We start from the raw sequence: 15,135 nt of genomic DNA, 5'->3' as shown, positions 1-15,135 counted from the left end.
TTAATCTAGGACTCTTTGAAAATAGGAAGAGAGGGAAAAGAAGTCCCAGTGTAAATATAGTGTCGCTCTGAATGGTAGCAAGGGCAGTCACTCCAGGAGGAAAAAATTGTTACTTTTAAAAGAAGGATTATTCATGATAATATATGTATATGTGACTTTCAGCCACCCCCCCAATTCTTTTTTTTTCCTAGTAACAAAAAGCCCACCACCAACACACACAAAAAATCAATGCCAGTAATCCAATCCCATGCAAGCAGCTCTTCAATAACCAGCCAGTGCACCAGGAGACAAAATAACTCCACTAAGGAAACAGATTTCACTGTCAAGACAACAGGGCGAAAAATTTGTCAAAGTTCTAAGAAGTGTCTTGCATAACATCCTCTAGAGATGCTGTTAGGCATTTCCCTTCCTCTGCCTTGTTATGGCTATGGCAGGCATCTCTGTGTACAGATGACAGTTTTGACATACATAGCATGTGTTAAAGCTATCCTGTATATGCCTATATTTCCAGAGATATTCATCCTAAGTGTAACTTAATCAACTTCAGTGGAATTACACTGAAGATTAATTTGGCCCAGAGTGTCAGCCCTGACTCTGAATTTCCCTTCTTCAGTTTGTGCCAAAAATGTACTGTGTCACTTCATTTTCATTTTGTGTGTGTGAGTGACTCTGCTCCTATTAAAGTCAATGGAACTTTGCCACTGATTTCATCCTATGTTAGATCATGCTGACCTTATCATTACAATCCCTTTATGTAATGAAACAGATCACTTGGATAGTTTAAATTTTCTTTTGTTTTGCAACTATCAGTGGAGGGAAACTGTCTCTGTTAAATTTAGTTTCACAACAGGTGAGCTAAATCCTGAGATAGGATGAGCAACTCTCAACGAAGTCGGACAATATTTGGCTTAGCCTTAAATCTCCTCCAAACATTTTTAGTACTATATACATTCTTAAGCAACATATACTTTACTCCCCTACTTTTAAAATTAATATTGGGTCAAGTTCAGAGATAGTGTTAAAAGGGTTGGTGAAGGGTCTGCTTATACCAGAACTGAATTTGGCCGGAGTGCAGGAAGACATTTCCTTCCATGTACTGCATACTTCAGTTAAAGATTTAGGCCCTGATTCTGCAAAGACACATGTGCTTAACATATGCACAGTCCCACTATGCAGACTCATGGCATAAAATATGATCTGATTTAAAAAAACACACACCCACACAAAGAAACAATTTTGTGCATTGTCTTACGTGTGAAATGTATCACAAGTGGATCTAAGTGTCATAAGATTAAATAACAAAATTACAAGGTTCAAATCATACACTTTAGAGGGAAAATTAAGTAGCAGCAAAACATTTATATTCACTAAACCTAAAATTGTTGGTTCAATAACATTGTTAACTTGCAATATAGCAGCTTGACAATAATTGCATCATACGTCTACTGCATTTTTCAGCCTAAAAGATTGCATATAGTATTGTGAAACTACAACCGCTACTGGGGTGAAAAGTAGCAGCGAATGAGTGTACACCACATAGTAGGGGAAGGGACATTTTTGGCACAGGAAACCAGAACACACCTCTTCCCCTGTATAAGTCTCTTTGATGTTTACTCAGAGACAAGAAGTAAAATTTTCACTCAGGAGCCTAAGTCTGTGAAGTGCCTAAATCCCCTTTGAAAATGGGATTTAGGCTCCTAAGGCCAGATCCTCAAAGATGCTTACCTCCCACTGAAATCAATGGGAGCTAGAAACCTAAATACAATGAGGATCTGGGCATAGGACAAATAGGTTCTGGTTAAAACTTTCAAAAGCATCTGTCTTTAAGGTCTCAAGTGAAAGACAACACATGGTGCTCAATTTATCTACTCTTGAAAGGTAAATAGGTGAGCTGACCCTTCCTGCATTCGAATCTAAACTGCCCCAGCTGAGATCTGAATCTAAGTTGATTTTAAAGGGGTTCCCAGTCAATGACCACTGCAAACCGATGTGAACTACAATGGAAATCCCAGTGCCAGGAAGGGGGGATTGGGAGCTCTGTTATGAAACCCTTCCCGGAAAGAGGGAGCAGGTGGAGGAATTGCAGCAGAGGGGCAATAGCAAAGGCAGGGGTGGCAGGAGCGGGTGCACAGGAAGGGGAAGAGCACCGAGGAAGAAGCAGACGAGAAGAACGCGGAGGATGGAAGCACCAGCAGGGAAGAGGAGGGGGGAGGAGGAGCCAGCGGAAGGGTGCCTGCCTGGTCTGGTCCCAAGGCCTTAGAACGCGGGCCCCGAGGGGAGGAAGGAGGAGGCGTGGCGCACCCCGTGCGCGTGTTCGAAAACTCTAACGTCACAATAGCGGCCAGCGGCAGCGGCTCCTGCCCGGTCCCAGCCGATCGGGGCTGGTTTGAGCTGGTGCGTTGTCATAGCGACGCAGTCTGGCCTATAAATAAGGCTCTGCGGGCGCTACGGCTTTTGTCAGTCAGTGCTCTCGAGCCGGCCGGCTGGTAGCGCCTTTGGCGGCTCCTCCAGCCCGGCTCCTCCTCGGGCGGCGCGTCCACCCCGGCTCCAGCCGCCGCCGAGCTCCGCGGGGCCCGTCTCTGAGGAGGAGGCACGGGACTAGGGGGCCGACCGGCTGCCGGGCGAGGCGCTGCACCATGGCGGGCGCTGACTGAGGTGAGGGGGCCGGGCGCGCTCTGCCGGGGGAGGCGGGTAGGAAGCCGGCCGGCCGCTAGGGCCACGTGTCTCTCCAGCCCCGGCGCGGAGCCGGCCTGGGGGCCGCGCCGCGCAGCGGCGATAACCCAGCCGGAGGCGCAGAAAACGGGTGTCCCGCGCAGGGCGGGGAGGGGCTGCGGAGCCGCCAGCCCTGCCAGGAGAAGGGGCTGCGCGGACGGCCGACCCCGCGGCGGCTCCCGTAATGGCCTGGCGGAGGCAGCCCTCTCCTGCGCCGCGGGCTTGGACCCGGACCTCGGCTGGGGCGGGCACGGCCTGGCCACTGCAAGGGGGTCGCGGGGCTGAAATGGTACAAAAAGCCCCGCTGAGTGCAGTAGATCCCGCTACAGAGCAGAGGGCACGCGGGCTGGCCTGAACCGCTTACGTGGAAGGGGACTTCGAGGTTTTCCTCTAAGCTTAGTTCGGCTCCATTTAAATTGGCCCACAAGTGAGTGCCTGAAACCATCTGCATTTTGGAAAACATGCAAAGCTGTTAATGAGGGGAGCCTGCCTTGGGCCGGGGGTCTCGTTTAGCTGCTGTTCTAGTCCTGGAGCTTTTGTACTTCGGAGCGAAGCAATTAGACGTTCACTTGAACTCCTAGGTTTATAGTGCTGGAGGTGAACTTCCTTTGTGAACTATCAAACCATGTCCGTACTCCTTGGGGGATGTATGTAGGACGTGTTCTCTTTTACAAGAATTAGTCAGTAAGAAGCTGCATGCAGAGACAGTCTAAAGTGATGCTACAGACTCCCTGTGTGTTAACTCAAGCACGAGCTAAAACTGCCTGTAGAACAGTTTGTGATCACATGGAATTATAGCTCTAATTTCGTCATAGTAATTGTTGAAAGAACATTAAGGTTGTAAAGTCAAGATGCAAAAGTCAGGAAATACCAGAGTTAAGGTTGCCAGTGCAAGCAGTTATAAACGTCATAAGATTATGACCCTTTGTGTACTGGGATACAGTTTTCATTACATGATACGCTATTTTTGTCCATAGTATCCTTGCATCTTTCAGTGCATATGTCAAACAGGGCTCGCTAAATGTGACTATTTGGCATTTTATAGCAATTAAAGGGAGCTGTGATTTGAACATAGATGTCAGTTGCACATAATTAAAAATCAGGTGTCTGTTTGTCTCAAATTGGGCACTCAGAAAATGAGTACATAATTGACCACCTATAAAAAGTTCAGTTTAAGTGACTTGCATAGGAACTCTGTGGCAGAGACAGGGGGAAACCCTTATCAGTTCTCCAGGGTTGCATTCAGCTGCCTTATTCTTCCAGAAGTCCTCTGCCTCATTTGTTAAACACCTTCCAAACTTCTCCTTAGATGAGGCAGCAGTCTTACTACTCAGCCCCAATTTATTTCCTGTCCATTGAATGACAGAAGGTTCTGGGAGAGGTGTGAGGCTAATGGTAATTAAAGACTCCCCCTAATGCATACAACACTAGGGCATTTCCTGAGTACTAAATTTTGCAGCCGCAACCCTTTTAACACAGTGTTTTATGTATTTTTCTAAGCTTTTTTTTTTAAACTGTCATGTGGAATCATATCAAGCTCTGTCCAAGTCATTAACAGGGTTGGGGTCTTTGGATTCACAGCACAGATGTCTACCACTTGAGTTATAAAATAATTGGTTGCCATCCTCCATTTGGACCAGCCTGTAGAGATGCATGAAATACATATGCTTGAAAACAGAGACTTGGGAATTATAAGTTCAGTTCCAGATTTTGGAAGGGAGTGTTCTCCAGTGGCTTCAGCTCTTGTACTCTAGCATTTGAGTGAGGCTACTCCTTCTTCAGTTGCCTTGGGTGCATGTGGGGGAAGCCATCTCCTGTCCTTTTTTTTGTCCCACCAACTTGGCAGCCATGTGGAGCAATTGCAGGGAAAAGTGTATTCAATCCCTGGTCTGGAACATATTATGTACAAACAATTTTTAGAGAATTTAGCTGGCAGCCTCAGAGTATGTGCAGATAGCAATTTTCAGAGACATAACTTGGCCAGATGTTTGTTGCATATAAGCTACCTGTAGACGGGCTTGAAAGAGATGAAATGATGGACATATTTAAAAATACTTGGTTTTTTTTATATAACTTGCTCTACTTAGTATGTACTCTTCAATGTATGCCTGTTTCTACAGTAGAAAAATGACAATTAAACTTGATATGGAAGCTAGGATTTTTTATGTAATCATTCTCTTTTTTCTTTGAACAGTTTCAATGCAACATCATACAACTGCTGCACAGAGGACAGAAAACTTGCCTTGATCTATCAAGACTCTGCTTTTCTGAAGCACATCTTTGAGTGCACAGTTGAAAGAATTTGAACAAAGCTGATATTTCTTAGTTGTCCATGTAAGTTTGTGGATCTTGACTATCATTTAGTGTTCTGTGTGTCTCTTTGCTAATTTGAATGAACTAACAAATACTACTTTTGATATCCACAGTTTGTTGCACTTTCACTCTTAGAAACAATGAACAGCTTCAGCGATGAGGAGTTTGACCTCACCTTCCTTGATGAAGGCTTTACTGCTAAGGATATTCTAGACCAAAAAATAAATGAAGTTTCTTCCTCTGTAAGTATATGCTAGCAAAAGAGTGCATTTTCTTAAAATACAATTTTTATTTATTAACTGTAGTCTAAAACTTAGAGATGGTACACTTTCTGCTAAAAAAAAAAAAAATCCTATACTGTAACTTTGCAGAACACTGAGCTAGGGGGCATAACTGAAGATGACCTGATATTTTTTTCTTTTAGGATGACAAAGATGCTTTCTATGTTGCTGACCTTGGGGATGTCCTAAAGAAGCATTTCCGATGGTACAAAGCACTCCCCAGAGTAACACCCTTTTATGCTGTCAAATGTAATGACAGTAAAGCTATAGTGAAGACACTTGCTACTCTTGGTGCAGGGTTTGATTGTGCTAGTAAGGTAAGATCTTCAGTTTTTGATGGTATCTTCATATATGGATGTTATACTTTCAAACAAAGCTGAAACAACTATGAGTGTTTCTTGTTTGTCAGTGCTGCATCTTCACACTCTTTCTGGATGAGATCCATTTGTTTTGTTTCTAGCTAGTAATGTGTAATCTATTTCTTCTTTTTCCAGACTGAAATCCAGTTAGTACAGAGCATTGGTGTACCTCCAGAACGAATAATATATGCAAATCCTTGCAAACAAATCTCTCAAATTAAACATGCTGCCAACAGTGGTGTGCAGATGATGACTTTTGACAGTGAAGTAGAGCTAATGAAAGTTGCGAGAGCTCATCCAAAGGCAAAGTAAGGGTTTTTTGGTTTTGTGCATCTTAATGGACTTAACATGTTTAAATTCACCTATCCTTATCAGCTGTGTGCCTAGGTAACACAAACATTCAACTTTATTTCTAAGCTTTTAACACTAACAATTGTAAGAGAACACAGAAAGTTTTCTGTCAAGCGACACGTTTTTGTCAAGTACCGTTTTGTATCATACTGGCTTACAAAGAACAAGAACAATACAAACTTGCATGTTAAATTAGGTCCACCTTTGTCCAGCCAACTTTGCTGTAAAACATTAATTTAAATTTGACTTAAAATAGATCTCTCAATGGTTCTCAAACTGTGGGTTGTTACACCAAAGTGGGTTGCAACCCTGTTTTTAATGGGATTGCCAGGGTTGGCGTTGGACTTGCTGGGGCCTGGAGCCAAAGTCTGAGCCCCCCCTGCTTGGAGCCAGAGTTTTAGCCCTGGGTGGTGGGGTGCAGGTTACAGGCCCCCTGCTTGAAGCGAAAGCCCTTTGGCTTTGCCACTCTTCTTATCCCTCTTTCCCAGCCTGGGATATGAGGCTCAGGCTTTGGCTTTGTTCTCCCACCTGGGACTGAGGGACTTGGGCAGGCTCAGGCTTTAGCCCTCTCATAACTACCACGACCCCAGTTTTATTGTCAGAAGGGGGTTGTGATGCAATGAAGTTTGAGAACCCCTTAGATAAGTTTACAAACCCCATTCTCCTGACCTGAAACCTATTTCAACCAGATTGTCTGCTGCTCTAAAAAAATCTAGAGGGTTGGCACTAAATTGGACACTGTTTCTAGGCTAGTCTTGCGCATCGCAACTGATGACTCCAAAGCGGTTTGTCGCCTGAGTGTTAAATTTGGAGCTACCCTCAAAACTAGCAGACTTCTTCTGGAGCGGGCAAAAGAACTTGACCTTGACATTATTGGAGTCAGGTTAGTAATAACTTTGATCTGTATATACAAACTGTCAAAACACTCATCTAGAAATTTACATATTTATAAAGACCTTGATTACAGTGCAGATGACTTGCCAACACACAAGAACTGACACCTTAATCTGCTACTTATATTAATTTTTGTCTAAATAGTTACTTAAATCTTCCAAAAGGCAACTGAGATTTGCATCTGTCTTCCAGTTTCCATGTTGGAAGTGGCTGTACTGACCCAGAGACATTTGTTCAAGCTATTTCTGATGCCCGTTGTGTCTTTGATATGGGAGTAAGTATGAACTTCCTTGCCTAAGAGCATTGCTTCTGGACCACTGTTGTATGATACTGACCATACAGCTGACTTGTCAGAATGAAATGCCACTTGAACAAAGTAATCTACAACTGTGGAACCAAAAACTTAAAATAAGAAGCTTTATAACCTTTCCTGGACAGTTAGTATTCAGTGTCATATGGTCCAGTTACTTTTTGAATCTTGGTAATCCTTTGATAGTTGACCCAATATTTTTAAGTTTTGCGGAAAAAAGACTTACATTTTATGACAGTTTAAAAAAGACACATCTTTTTGGGTAAACCATTCCCTGTTTTTACAAAGCACTAGTGCAGGAGGACCAGCAAGATGAAAAACTTGCTTCTGACAAAACAGACTAGTAGCAGTAAAATGAATTTATTTTTAAGAATTTAGTCGTCAAATTGAGTTGGTTTTGACCTGTTACACTATTCAATAATCACTTCTTTGCTTGACTGTCCCATTTTAACATGTTCATGTTGCAGATAGAGCTTGGTTTCAGTATGCATCTGCTTGATATTGGTGGTGGTTTCCCTGGTTCTGAAGATGTCAAGCTTAAATTTGAAGAGGTATGATGATTTCTAATTAATACTCGTTTTATCAGATTGTGGAGATATTTTGATAGAGTAAACTTGGGCAGACATTTATTTACCTGGTGTCTTGCTTCCCTTTGATTTTGTATTAAGACTAGTAGAATCAAGAACAAAGATTCCAAACTGAAGTAGTAATTTCTTCTGTTAATTGCAAAATCAAGTAGATGATGGCCTTAGCCATTTAAATACATATATGGCTTTAGTTAACAGACCTAGTACATGTAAACATGACAAAGGCTTGTGTTAGAGGACCTTTTCCTTCACCCTCCTACTTCCCTGGTTCTTGTCACAGACAGCAAGCAGAAAGACCAGAAGTACAAATTGCAGACAATGCAATGTTTGTTGTGATTAGTTTCCAAGCAAGCGTATTCTGAAGCCCTTCACACTAGTTGGGCTTATCTCTATATGCCAACAGTCTTTTCCCCAGTATCCTCCTCCCAGCTCTGACACAACAGAGCATTTACCCTGTGTCCCTATTCTGTTTCTGTTCTCCCTCCTTAGCAAACATGATTCCAATTTCCCTTCCACTTCCTGTTTGACCCTAGTTTATATAGTAATATTCTCAGCTATACCTTAACCAGTCATTTTACTGAAATGTAACTAACCAATCCTAACACATTGTAAAATTTTCTAATCAACTATATCCCACTACCCTAAATAACTTGCACTTAGCAAAATTAATTATACAAGTAGACAAAACAATTAGAACCAGATAGATTAACAATAGAAAAGTAGGGGCCATAAAGATAAAATACAGAAAGGGGGGTTTCACAACCTTTGATAAGTGATTTCTTGCCAGATAGGATGCTATCAAACAATGTTCTTTAAACATCTTAAGATCTGTTTCTTTATCTGATGGTGATGGGCACCATCAGGACAGGACTGTCTTCATAACAGCCCACTATCACCTTATTTCAATGTGACTGGTTTGGAATTAGGTTTCCCAGCTTATGGCTGCTCCTGCTGCTTGGCGTCCAACTAAGGCCTTTGGCTTTGCTCTGAGGCTAGCCTAGTGAGAGAAGGCCCATACACAGGCAGACAGATTTTGATTCTTTGTTTTTATACCTCTATCCAGCTAAGTGATAAAAATACATCTAAGTTCTTAAAGCATAGGTCTTTACAAGCAGGCCTGAATATCTATATTTTAACACTCCACGCCTTCCTTTTTTCTTTTGGAATTCTCCTGCCCAGGTATCCCTAGAAAAACATAAGATGTATGGCGACACATTTCCTGATGGGGCCAGGCGTCAAGGTGGAATGTGTCGATGTTCCATCTGTCCCACTGCCCCTTGTGTAGTACAGTGACCTGCACCTTCTTTCATACAGGCGTACTACACCTATTCCAATTAGTGTTCCAGACTTCCCATTATAATGGGCCTGAAAAGGTTGGGGTCCAGGTTGTCTAGTACACTGGTTGGGGGCAAGGGCGCTTACCACATTACTTATAGGTTCTAATTAGTGGCGGCTGTTTAGAGGGTTGTGCCCTCTATCTATATACAATGTAACACAAGTATACTTAACAATACACCAGCCACTATGATAACCCACAGCAGCACAAGAGTCCTGACCACTGTAGTATAGTCCAACATCCTGACCACCACCCAAAAAACTGCTTCTCCTTTGACAGGGTTAAAATTTTTAACACCATTTTGGAGAAAATATTTTAAGTGGTGTCCAGTTGTTAGCAGTTGCAGTGAGCTGCTCCTGCAGTCTTCACGTGCTTTTGTCCATATCATGAGTCCACTGGATATTTACAGAAAAATAGAGTATTGTCCAAACAAGCTCAACCATTTTGTATGGAATTGGATAGCATGCACTGGCTCGATTGTGCACAGCAATGAGTTCCACAGATCCATATGTGCACCATAGTCCTGATGGCAGCATGTAGATGTGTGTAACTGTGCCAGATGCTGGTGGAATTGTGTCCAAGTGTTGTGTACATTCCTAGCACACACTCCGTATAGATCACCCCTTATGGCCCCCATTTGCAAGAGGCCATTCTGCCCCTCCATGGCCATTGAGGAGGGACACATTCAAATATTTTCTCAGGGCAATTACTTGTCCATTTTACACCATTTCATCCTCTCCATCTATCCCCCAGTGGTTCACAGAGCGCTCCTCCCTTTCTCATTATTCCCATAGGGCTCATGGGCATCACATTAGCTGCATTCCCTTCCCATGGTAGCATGGTAACAATTACATAAGTGCTGGACCCAAAGTTGATGTCTTAAGTCTGTTCTGGAGTGAAAACTGGGGCCTCTGTTTTAGTGACAGCCTTATTTTATCAATTGATGTTGGGACCAAGGAAAACTCACTTTTCCATATTGCTGTGGGAAATATAATTTTAACTGTTCTCATGTTTTCTTCCAGTCTTGTTCTCAATTTCTATTATGAAGAAATTGCTGCCTTGCCCTGTATAATTCTTAATGCTGGCCCTAATGTAGAACCAGCTAAATACAGGAAGGGTGCTGTTCAATAAGATCAGATGCAGTAAACTGAAATCTAAATGCTGATTTAGAAATGAGAACTCATCTTTCTACTTCCGTTAATACAGACACAAATAGTCTAATCTGTGAAGCTTTCAGAAATAACTGAGAATAATTTTCTAGCACTTTTACATCCTATCTTTTTTGATTCTTTTGTTAGCCTACTAAAAATAGGAGTAATTTGATTAGGAAAGAGTGTACATCTGATCTAGAAACAAAACAACTCTGATTCTGTGAAAATCCAACTTCCAGAAAGGTCAGTTGCTTGAACTGACTTGTGGGAAGCCATCCAGAGTGATTCTCATTTAGTTTAAATCTCAATTTCTGCAACATTTTTATAAGTTTGTTTTTATGCCTTATTAACTGCATGTTGAAATGACTGTTAGTACCTTGCTGTCTGCAAAAACTAATTTCATACCAGTAAAATCTTAAACATGGAATAAAACATGAAGAGACACAAACACTTAGACCATTCAAATAGCCAATGCCGTGTACTGATGTGTAGCACTTTGACTGGGCTGTTTTCGATCCTTATCCTTTTGGCTCTTGCAGTAGCCAGTTTAATAACTTTTTAGTTCGGTACTTTGTACAGTCACTAACAACCTTACATGTCTCTTGATTAGATCACAAATGTAATCAATCCAGCGTTGGACAGATACTTTCCTTGTGATTCTGGAATAAGAATTATTGCAGAGCCTGGCAGATATTATGTAGCATCAGCTTTCACGCTGGCAGTTAACATAATTGCAAAAAAAGTTATATTAAAGGAGCAGTCAGGTTCTGATGGTAGGTGAATCTAGATCTTCTAATCTCATTTGCAACCAGATTGAAAAATGAGTTTCCTAAGGTTTATTTTCATATTTTCATCTTTTAGATGAGGATGATACTAATGGCAAAACTCTTATGTACTATGTGAATGATGGGGTGTATGGATCATTCAACTGCATCCTGTATGATCATGCACATGTTAAACCAGTCTTGCAAAAGGTACAGTATACCTCCAGATTAGGGGTGGGCAAACTCTTTTTGGCTTGAGGGCCACACTGGAGTTCTGAAACTGTGTATGGAGGGCTGGATAGGGAAGGCTGTGCCTCCCCAAACAGCCTGGTCCCTCCCCCTATCGACCCCCTGACTGCCCCCTCAGAATCCTCAACCCCCCCCACTCCTTGTCCCCTGACCACCCCCCAGGACCCCATCCCTGATTGGCTAAGGGACAGGGGGTCCCAATCTTCCTAACCCCTTACCATGCTGCTCAGAGCACTGGGACTGGCAACTGCACCACCTGGCCGGAGCCAGCCATGCTGCCATGCAGTCTAGAGCACCGGGGCAGGCCAGCAGCTCAGTCTTGCTGCCCAGAGTGCTGGCAACATGGCGAGCTGAGGTTGTGGGAGCCAGAGAACAGTAGGGGAGGGATCAGAAGCTAGCCTCCCCTCTGGGGACCTCAAGGGCCAGGCAGGACAGTCCTGCAGGCCAGATGTGGCCTGTTGGCTGTAGTTTCCCCACCTCTGCTCCAGATGCTAAATCAACATAGACTGCTCATTCCACTGTGCAAATAAACTCAAGCATAATGCCTATTTCCACCCACCACCATCTTTACATCCTGCCGCCACTCCTGGCAAATGTGAGCTCTGGGCCATTCAGTGGAGCAGATTCCAAAGCTGAAGATTACTTATGTAGGAGGCCCTGCCAGCTGCTATTTTTCTTGTGCACTGTAGAGCTGGAGTTCAGTGCCTTTAAGCATCTCAATCATGGCAACTATTTGTTTGGGAAAACTTCTGCATTAGGCCTGTGTAAGAAAAGTAGAAGGGTAGTCAAAAGTAGTTTGTAACTTACTTCTCTCTTCAGAGACCTAAACCAGATGAGGGCTGTTATTCCTGTAGCATATGGGGACCAACATGTGATGGCCTGGATCGTATTGTTGAGCGCTTTGATATGCCAGAGTTGCAAGTTGGTGATTGGATGCTATTTGAAAATATGGGTGCCTACACAGTTGCAGCTGCTTCCACTTTCAATGGATTCCAGCGGCCAGCAATAAATTATGTGATGTCAAGGCCAGCATGGTTAGTAACTTGTTGCACTTCTGCTTTAGATGAGACCCCTTACTCAGTCTGCCAAGAGTGCTTGATAGTTATTCACTTGAAACAAAACTCCTCCTTGTTGACTACTTATCCACAGGTTCATTTTATTATGAATTGACAAGTGTTACTTCAAGTAGTTTTTTATCTTCTGTTGCTAGCAGGATGCTCTCTAATTATAGTAGCCTAAAATTACATAAGAGGCCCCAGGAAATAAATATCAGCTCCCGTTGGTTTTCAATGGGATTTGGACACATTGCCTCCTTAAATGCCTCTGAAAATTCCACCCTAACATAACAGATTACTTAGTAAAACTTGCTATATTCTCTCTAGATACAGTGCTAACAAATGCAGTTTCCCCTGTATAGTAGGTCAACCCTCTTTTTTTTTTTTTTTTTTTTTTTTTTTTTTTTTTTGCATGAGTCTTTGACATAGCAGCTAAGGTGTTAATTTAAAAATGGGAGTGTGTGTGGGTCTCTTTGTAAAACCACAAATTTGGCTGAGAAATTAATCAGGTGAACAGTAGGCTTAAAAACATGTCTGTCACTTAGGTTTCTGTACAGATTTATTTTGAATTACTGTTCTCTGACAAGAAGAGAATTTTCCATTTGCCAGAGACCTTGCAATGACGATTTCTACACTGGGGTGCTTAAGCTGTCTAGTATGAATGTAGCTGTACTGGCAGTTACGTCTTCTTTTAAACCAGTACTGTAAAACCACCTCATGAGTGAAACTAGCTGCACAGTAAAAGCACAATTCTGCCAGCATAGCTGGGTCAGTCAAGGATTGTACCTCTTCATGCCCCTTAGCTGTGTAATGTATGTTGCCAGAGGTCTGTGTAGACCAGCCTGATGGCATGCATTCAGACCTTTTAACACATTTGAATTGCAAGATTTCATTTTAAGTGTCTAGCTTTCTGCTTTCAAAATACGTTTCCAAATATGAATGAAGTGTGAACTAATGTAGACTCTGACGTCTTCAAGAACTTAAATGTTCTTTCCCCCACTACCCAACATGAAATGCTCCGTTTGTAACGAAGCTTAATGTTCCTCTGGCCTGTTCTGCACTTAAATTCTGCTGGTGCCAAGTAGGAGTGGAAGAATCACATGCCACCCAACATAACTGCATCTACGTTAGGGTTTTTGCCTCAGTGAAATTGGGTGGGATGGGGTGTAACTAAGGGTGTGGAGAGGAGGCTGAGTAATTATATGTTCCCAAATAAGTCATTCTAATCCAGGGGTAGGCAATCTATGGCACATGTGCCAAAGGTGGCATGCGAGCTGATTTTCAGTGACACTTGCATTGCCCGGGTCCTGGCCACCAGTCCTGGGGGCTCTGCATTTTAATTTAATTTTAAAGGAAGCTTCTTAAACATTTTAAAAACCTTATTTACTTTACGTACAAAATAGTTTAGTTATCTATTATACACTTATAGACAATCTTCTAAAAACGTGAAAATGTGTTCCTGTCACACACAACCTTAAATCAGAGTGAATAAATGAAGACTCGGCACAGCACTTCTGAAAGGGTGCTGATCCCTGTTCTAATCACTCGGTGATGCTGAATGCAATTCTAATTTAAAGCTGTTACTTCATGATTCACATTCTACTTCTGAGCAAACCTGTTATCAGTAGATCTGGGGATGAAGTCATCATAATTTGACCCATCCAACGATCCATTTGATACTGGAATCCATTAAATCAGGGTTAAATATATAGACTGTTTTCTGACTTTTTCCCCCCCTCCCCTCTTAATTAGGCAACTAATGCAACAGATTAAGGAGCAAGGTTTCGTAGCTGAAGAAGAGGAGCAGGATGTCAGTACTTTGCCACTGTCTTGTGCCTGGGAAAGTGGAATTGAACATCATCCGGCAGCTTGTGCTTCAACTAGTATTAATGTATAGATATTGTTTAACTGCAAGTTTTTATTAATTGAATCTCTAGGGCATTTTGGGGACCATTAACTTAATTCTTGCTAGAATTTTTAAATGGCTTTTTGTTTAAGTCTAGGGTCAGCATAAATGCAACAAAATGGATGACTAGGAGATGGGGGTCACATTATCTGTGTTCCTATGGAAACTATTTGAATATTTTATATGGATTTTTACTCACTTTCAAGTATACTATTAAAGATTAACCCTTGACTGTCAGACAAGCATTTGTAGCTTGTATATTGGCAGAATGGGCTGAGCTTAGTGTTGTGACCTAACTTTTTTTTAAAATAAAGTGTATTGAAATAACTGGCTATTCTCTGGTGTACACAAATTTTAAAACTGTAATGAATGGATAGTAAAGTATTGGTGGTTGCTTCATGCCAAATAGACCTAGTAAAGGATGTGCAGTGGATTTAGCCTTGTAAAACTGTCTTGAAAGCATACCAGCTAAATTTAGCATTGCATAGTGTACTGTAAACATGCTCTTCTAGGTTTTTATGGTGAATGAGAGCTGAAATACTTATGCACTGGGCAGCAGAGGTGGTTAGTCCACTTCTCTAATGGATTATCTATCTGTTTTTTAATGTCACTGACTAGTAAAAGATTTTAATGCAAACTAGAAGAAGCTGCTAAAAATCGATTGAGTTAAAATTAATTTGCCACTCTAATATGCTACAATGAAAGATGCTACTGAAGTCATCTCAAAACTTTGCACAGGTCAGAATTTACAGTTTGCTGTGATGGTAACAAAACTTTTAAATATAAGTGGGTGGGGACTAAGGTTGTCAACTTTCAAGGGTCATCCTGGAGTCTGAGAATTCACATATATTCTTTTCATAAAGATTA

General features: G+C 42.0%; 1 protein-coding gene across 2 annotated transcripts; it reads left to right on the top strand.

The window, feature by feature from the left end:
- Window positions 1-2,378: 2,378 nt before the first annotated feature.
- ODC1 (ornithine decarboxylase 1) lies at window positions 2,379-14,571 on the top strand. Of its 2 annotated transcripts, none has more exons than XM_050950840.1 (12): window positions 2,379-2,655; window positions 4,907-5,046; window positions 5,139-5,267; window positions 5,450-5,623; window positions 5,801-5,973; window positions 6,765-6,899; window positions 7,103-7,184; window positions 7,688-7,771; window positions 10,905-11,067; window positions 11,156-11,268; window positions 12,127-12,341; window positions 14,115-14,571. In XM_050950840.1, exons 3-12 carry the CDS (start codon window positions 5,166-5,168, stop codon window positions 14,257-14,259), a joined length of 1,386 nt encoding a protein of 461 aa, XP_050806797.1. In that variant the 5' UTR covers window positions 2,379-2,655; window positions 4,907-5,046; window positions 5,139-5,165; the 3' UTR covers window positions 14,260-14,571. The 2 variants fall into 2 exon arrangements, with proteins under 2 accessions (XP_050806797.1, XP_050806798.1); XM_050950841.1 differs by lacking the exon at window positions 2,379-2,655 and adding an exon at window positions 3,009-3,139.
- The last annotated feature ends 564 nt before the right edge of the window (window positions 14,572-15,135 follow it).

Source organism: Gopherus flavomarginatus, chromosome 4 (genome assembly GCF_025201925.1).
Source record: "Gopherus flavomarginatus isolate rGopFla2 chromosome 4, rGopFla2.mat.asm, whole genome shotgun sequence".
Classification (NCBI taxonomy): domain Eukaryota; kingdom Metazoa; phylum Chordata; order Testudines; family Testudinidae; genus Gopherus; species Gopherus flavomarginatus.
This window is presented reverse-complemented; position numbering and strand designations above follow the sequence as displayed.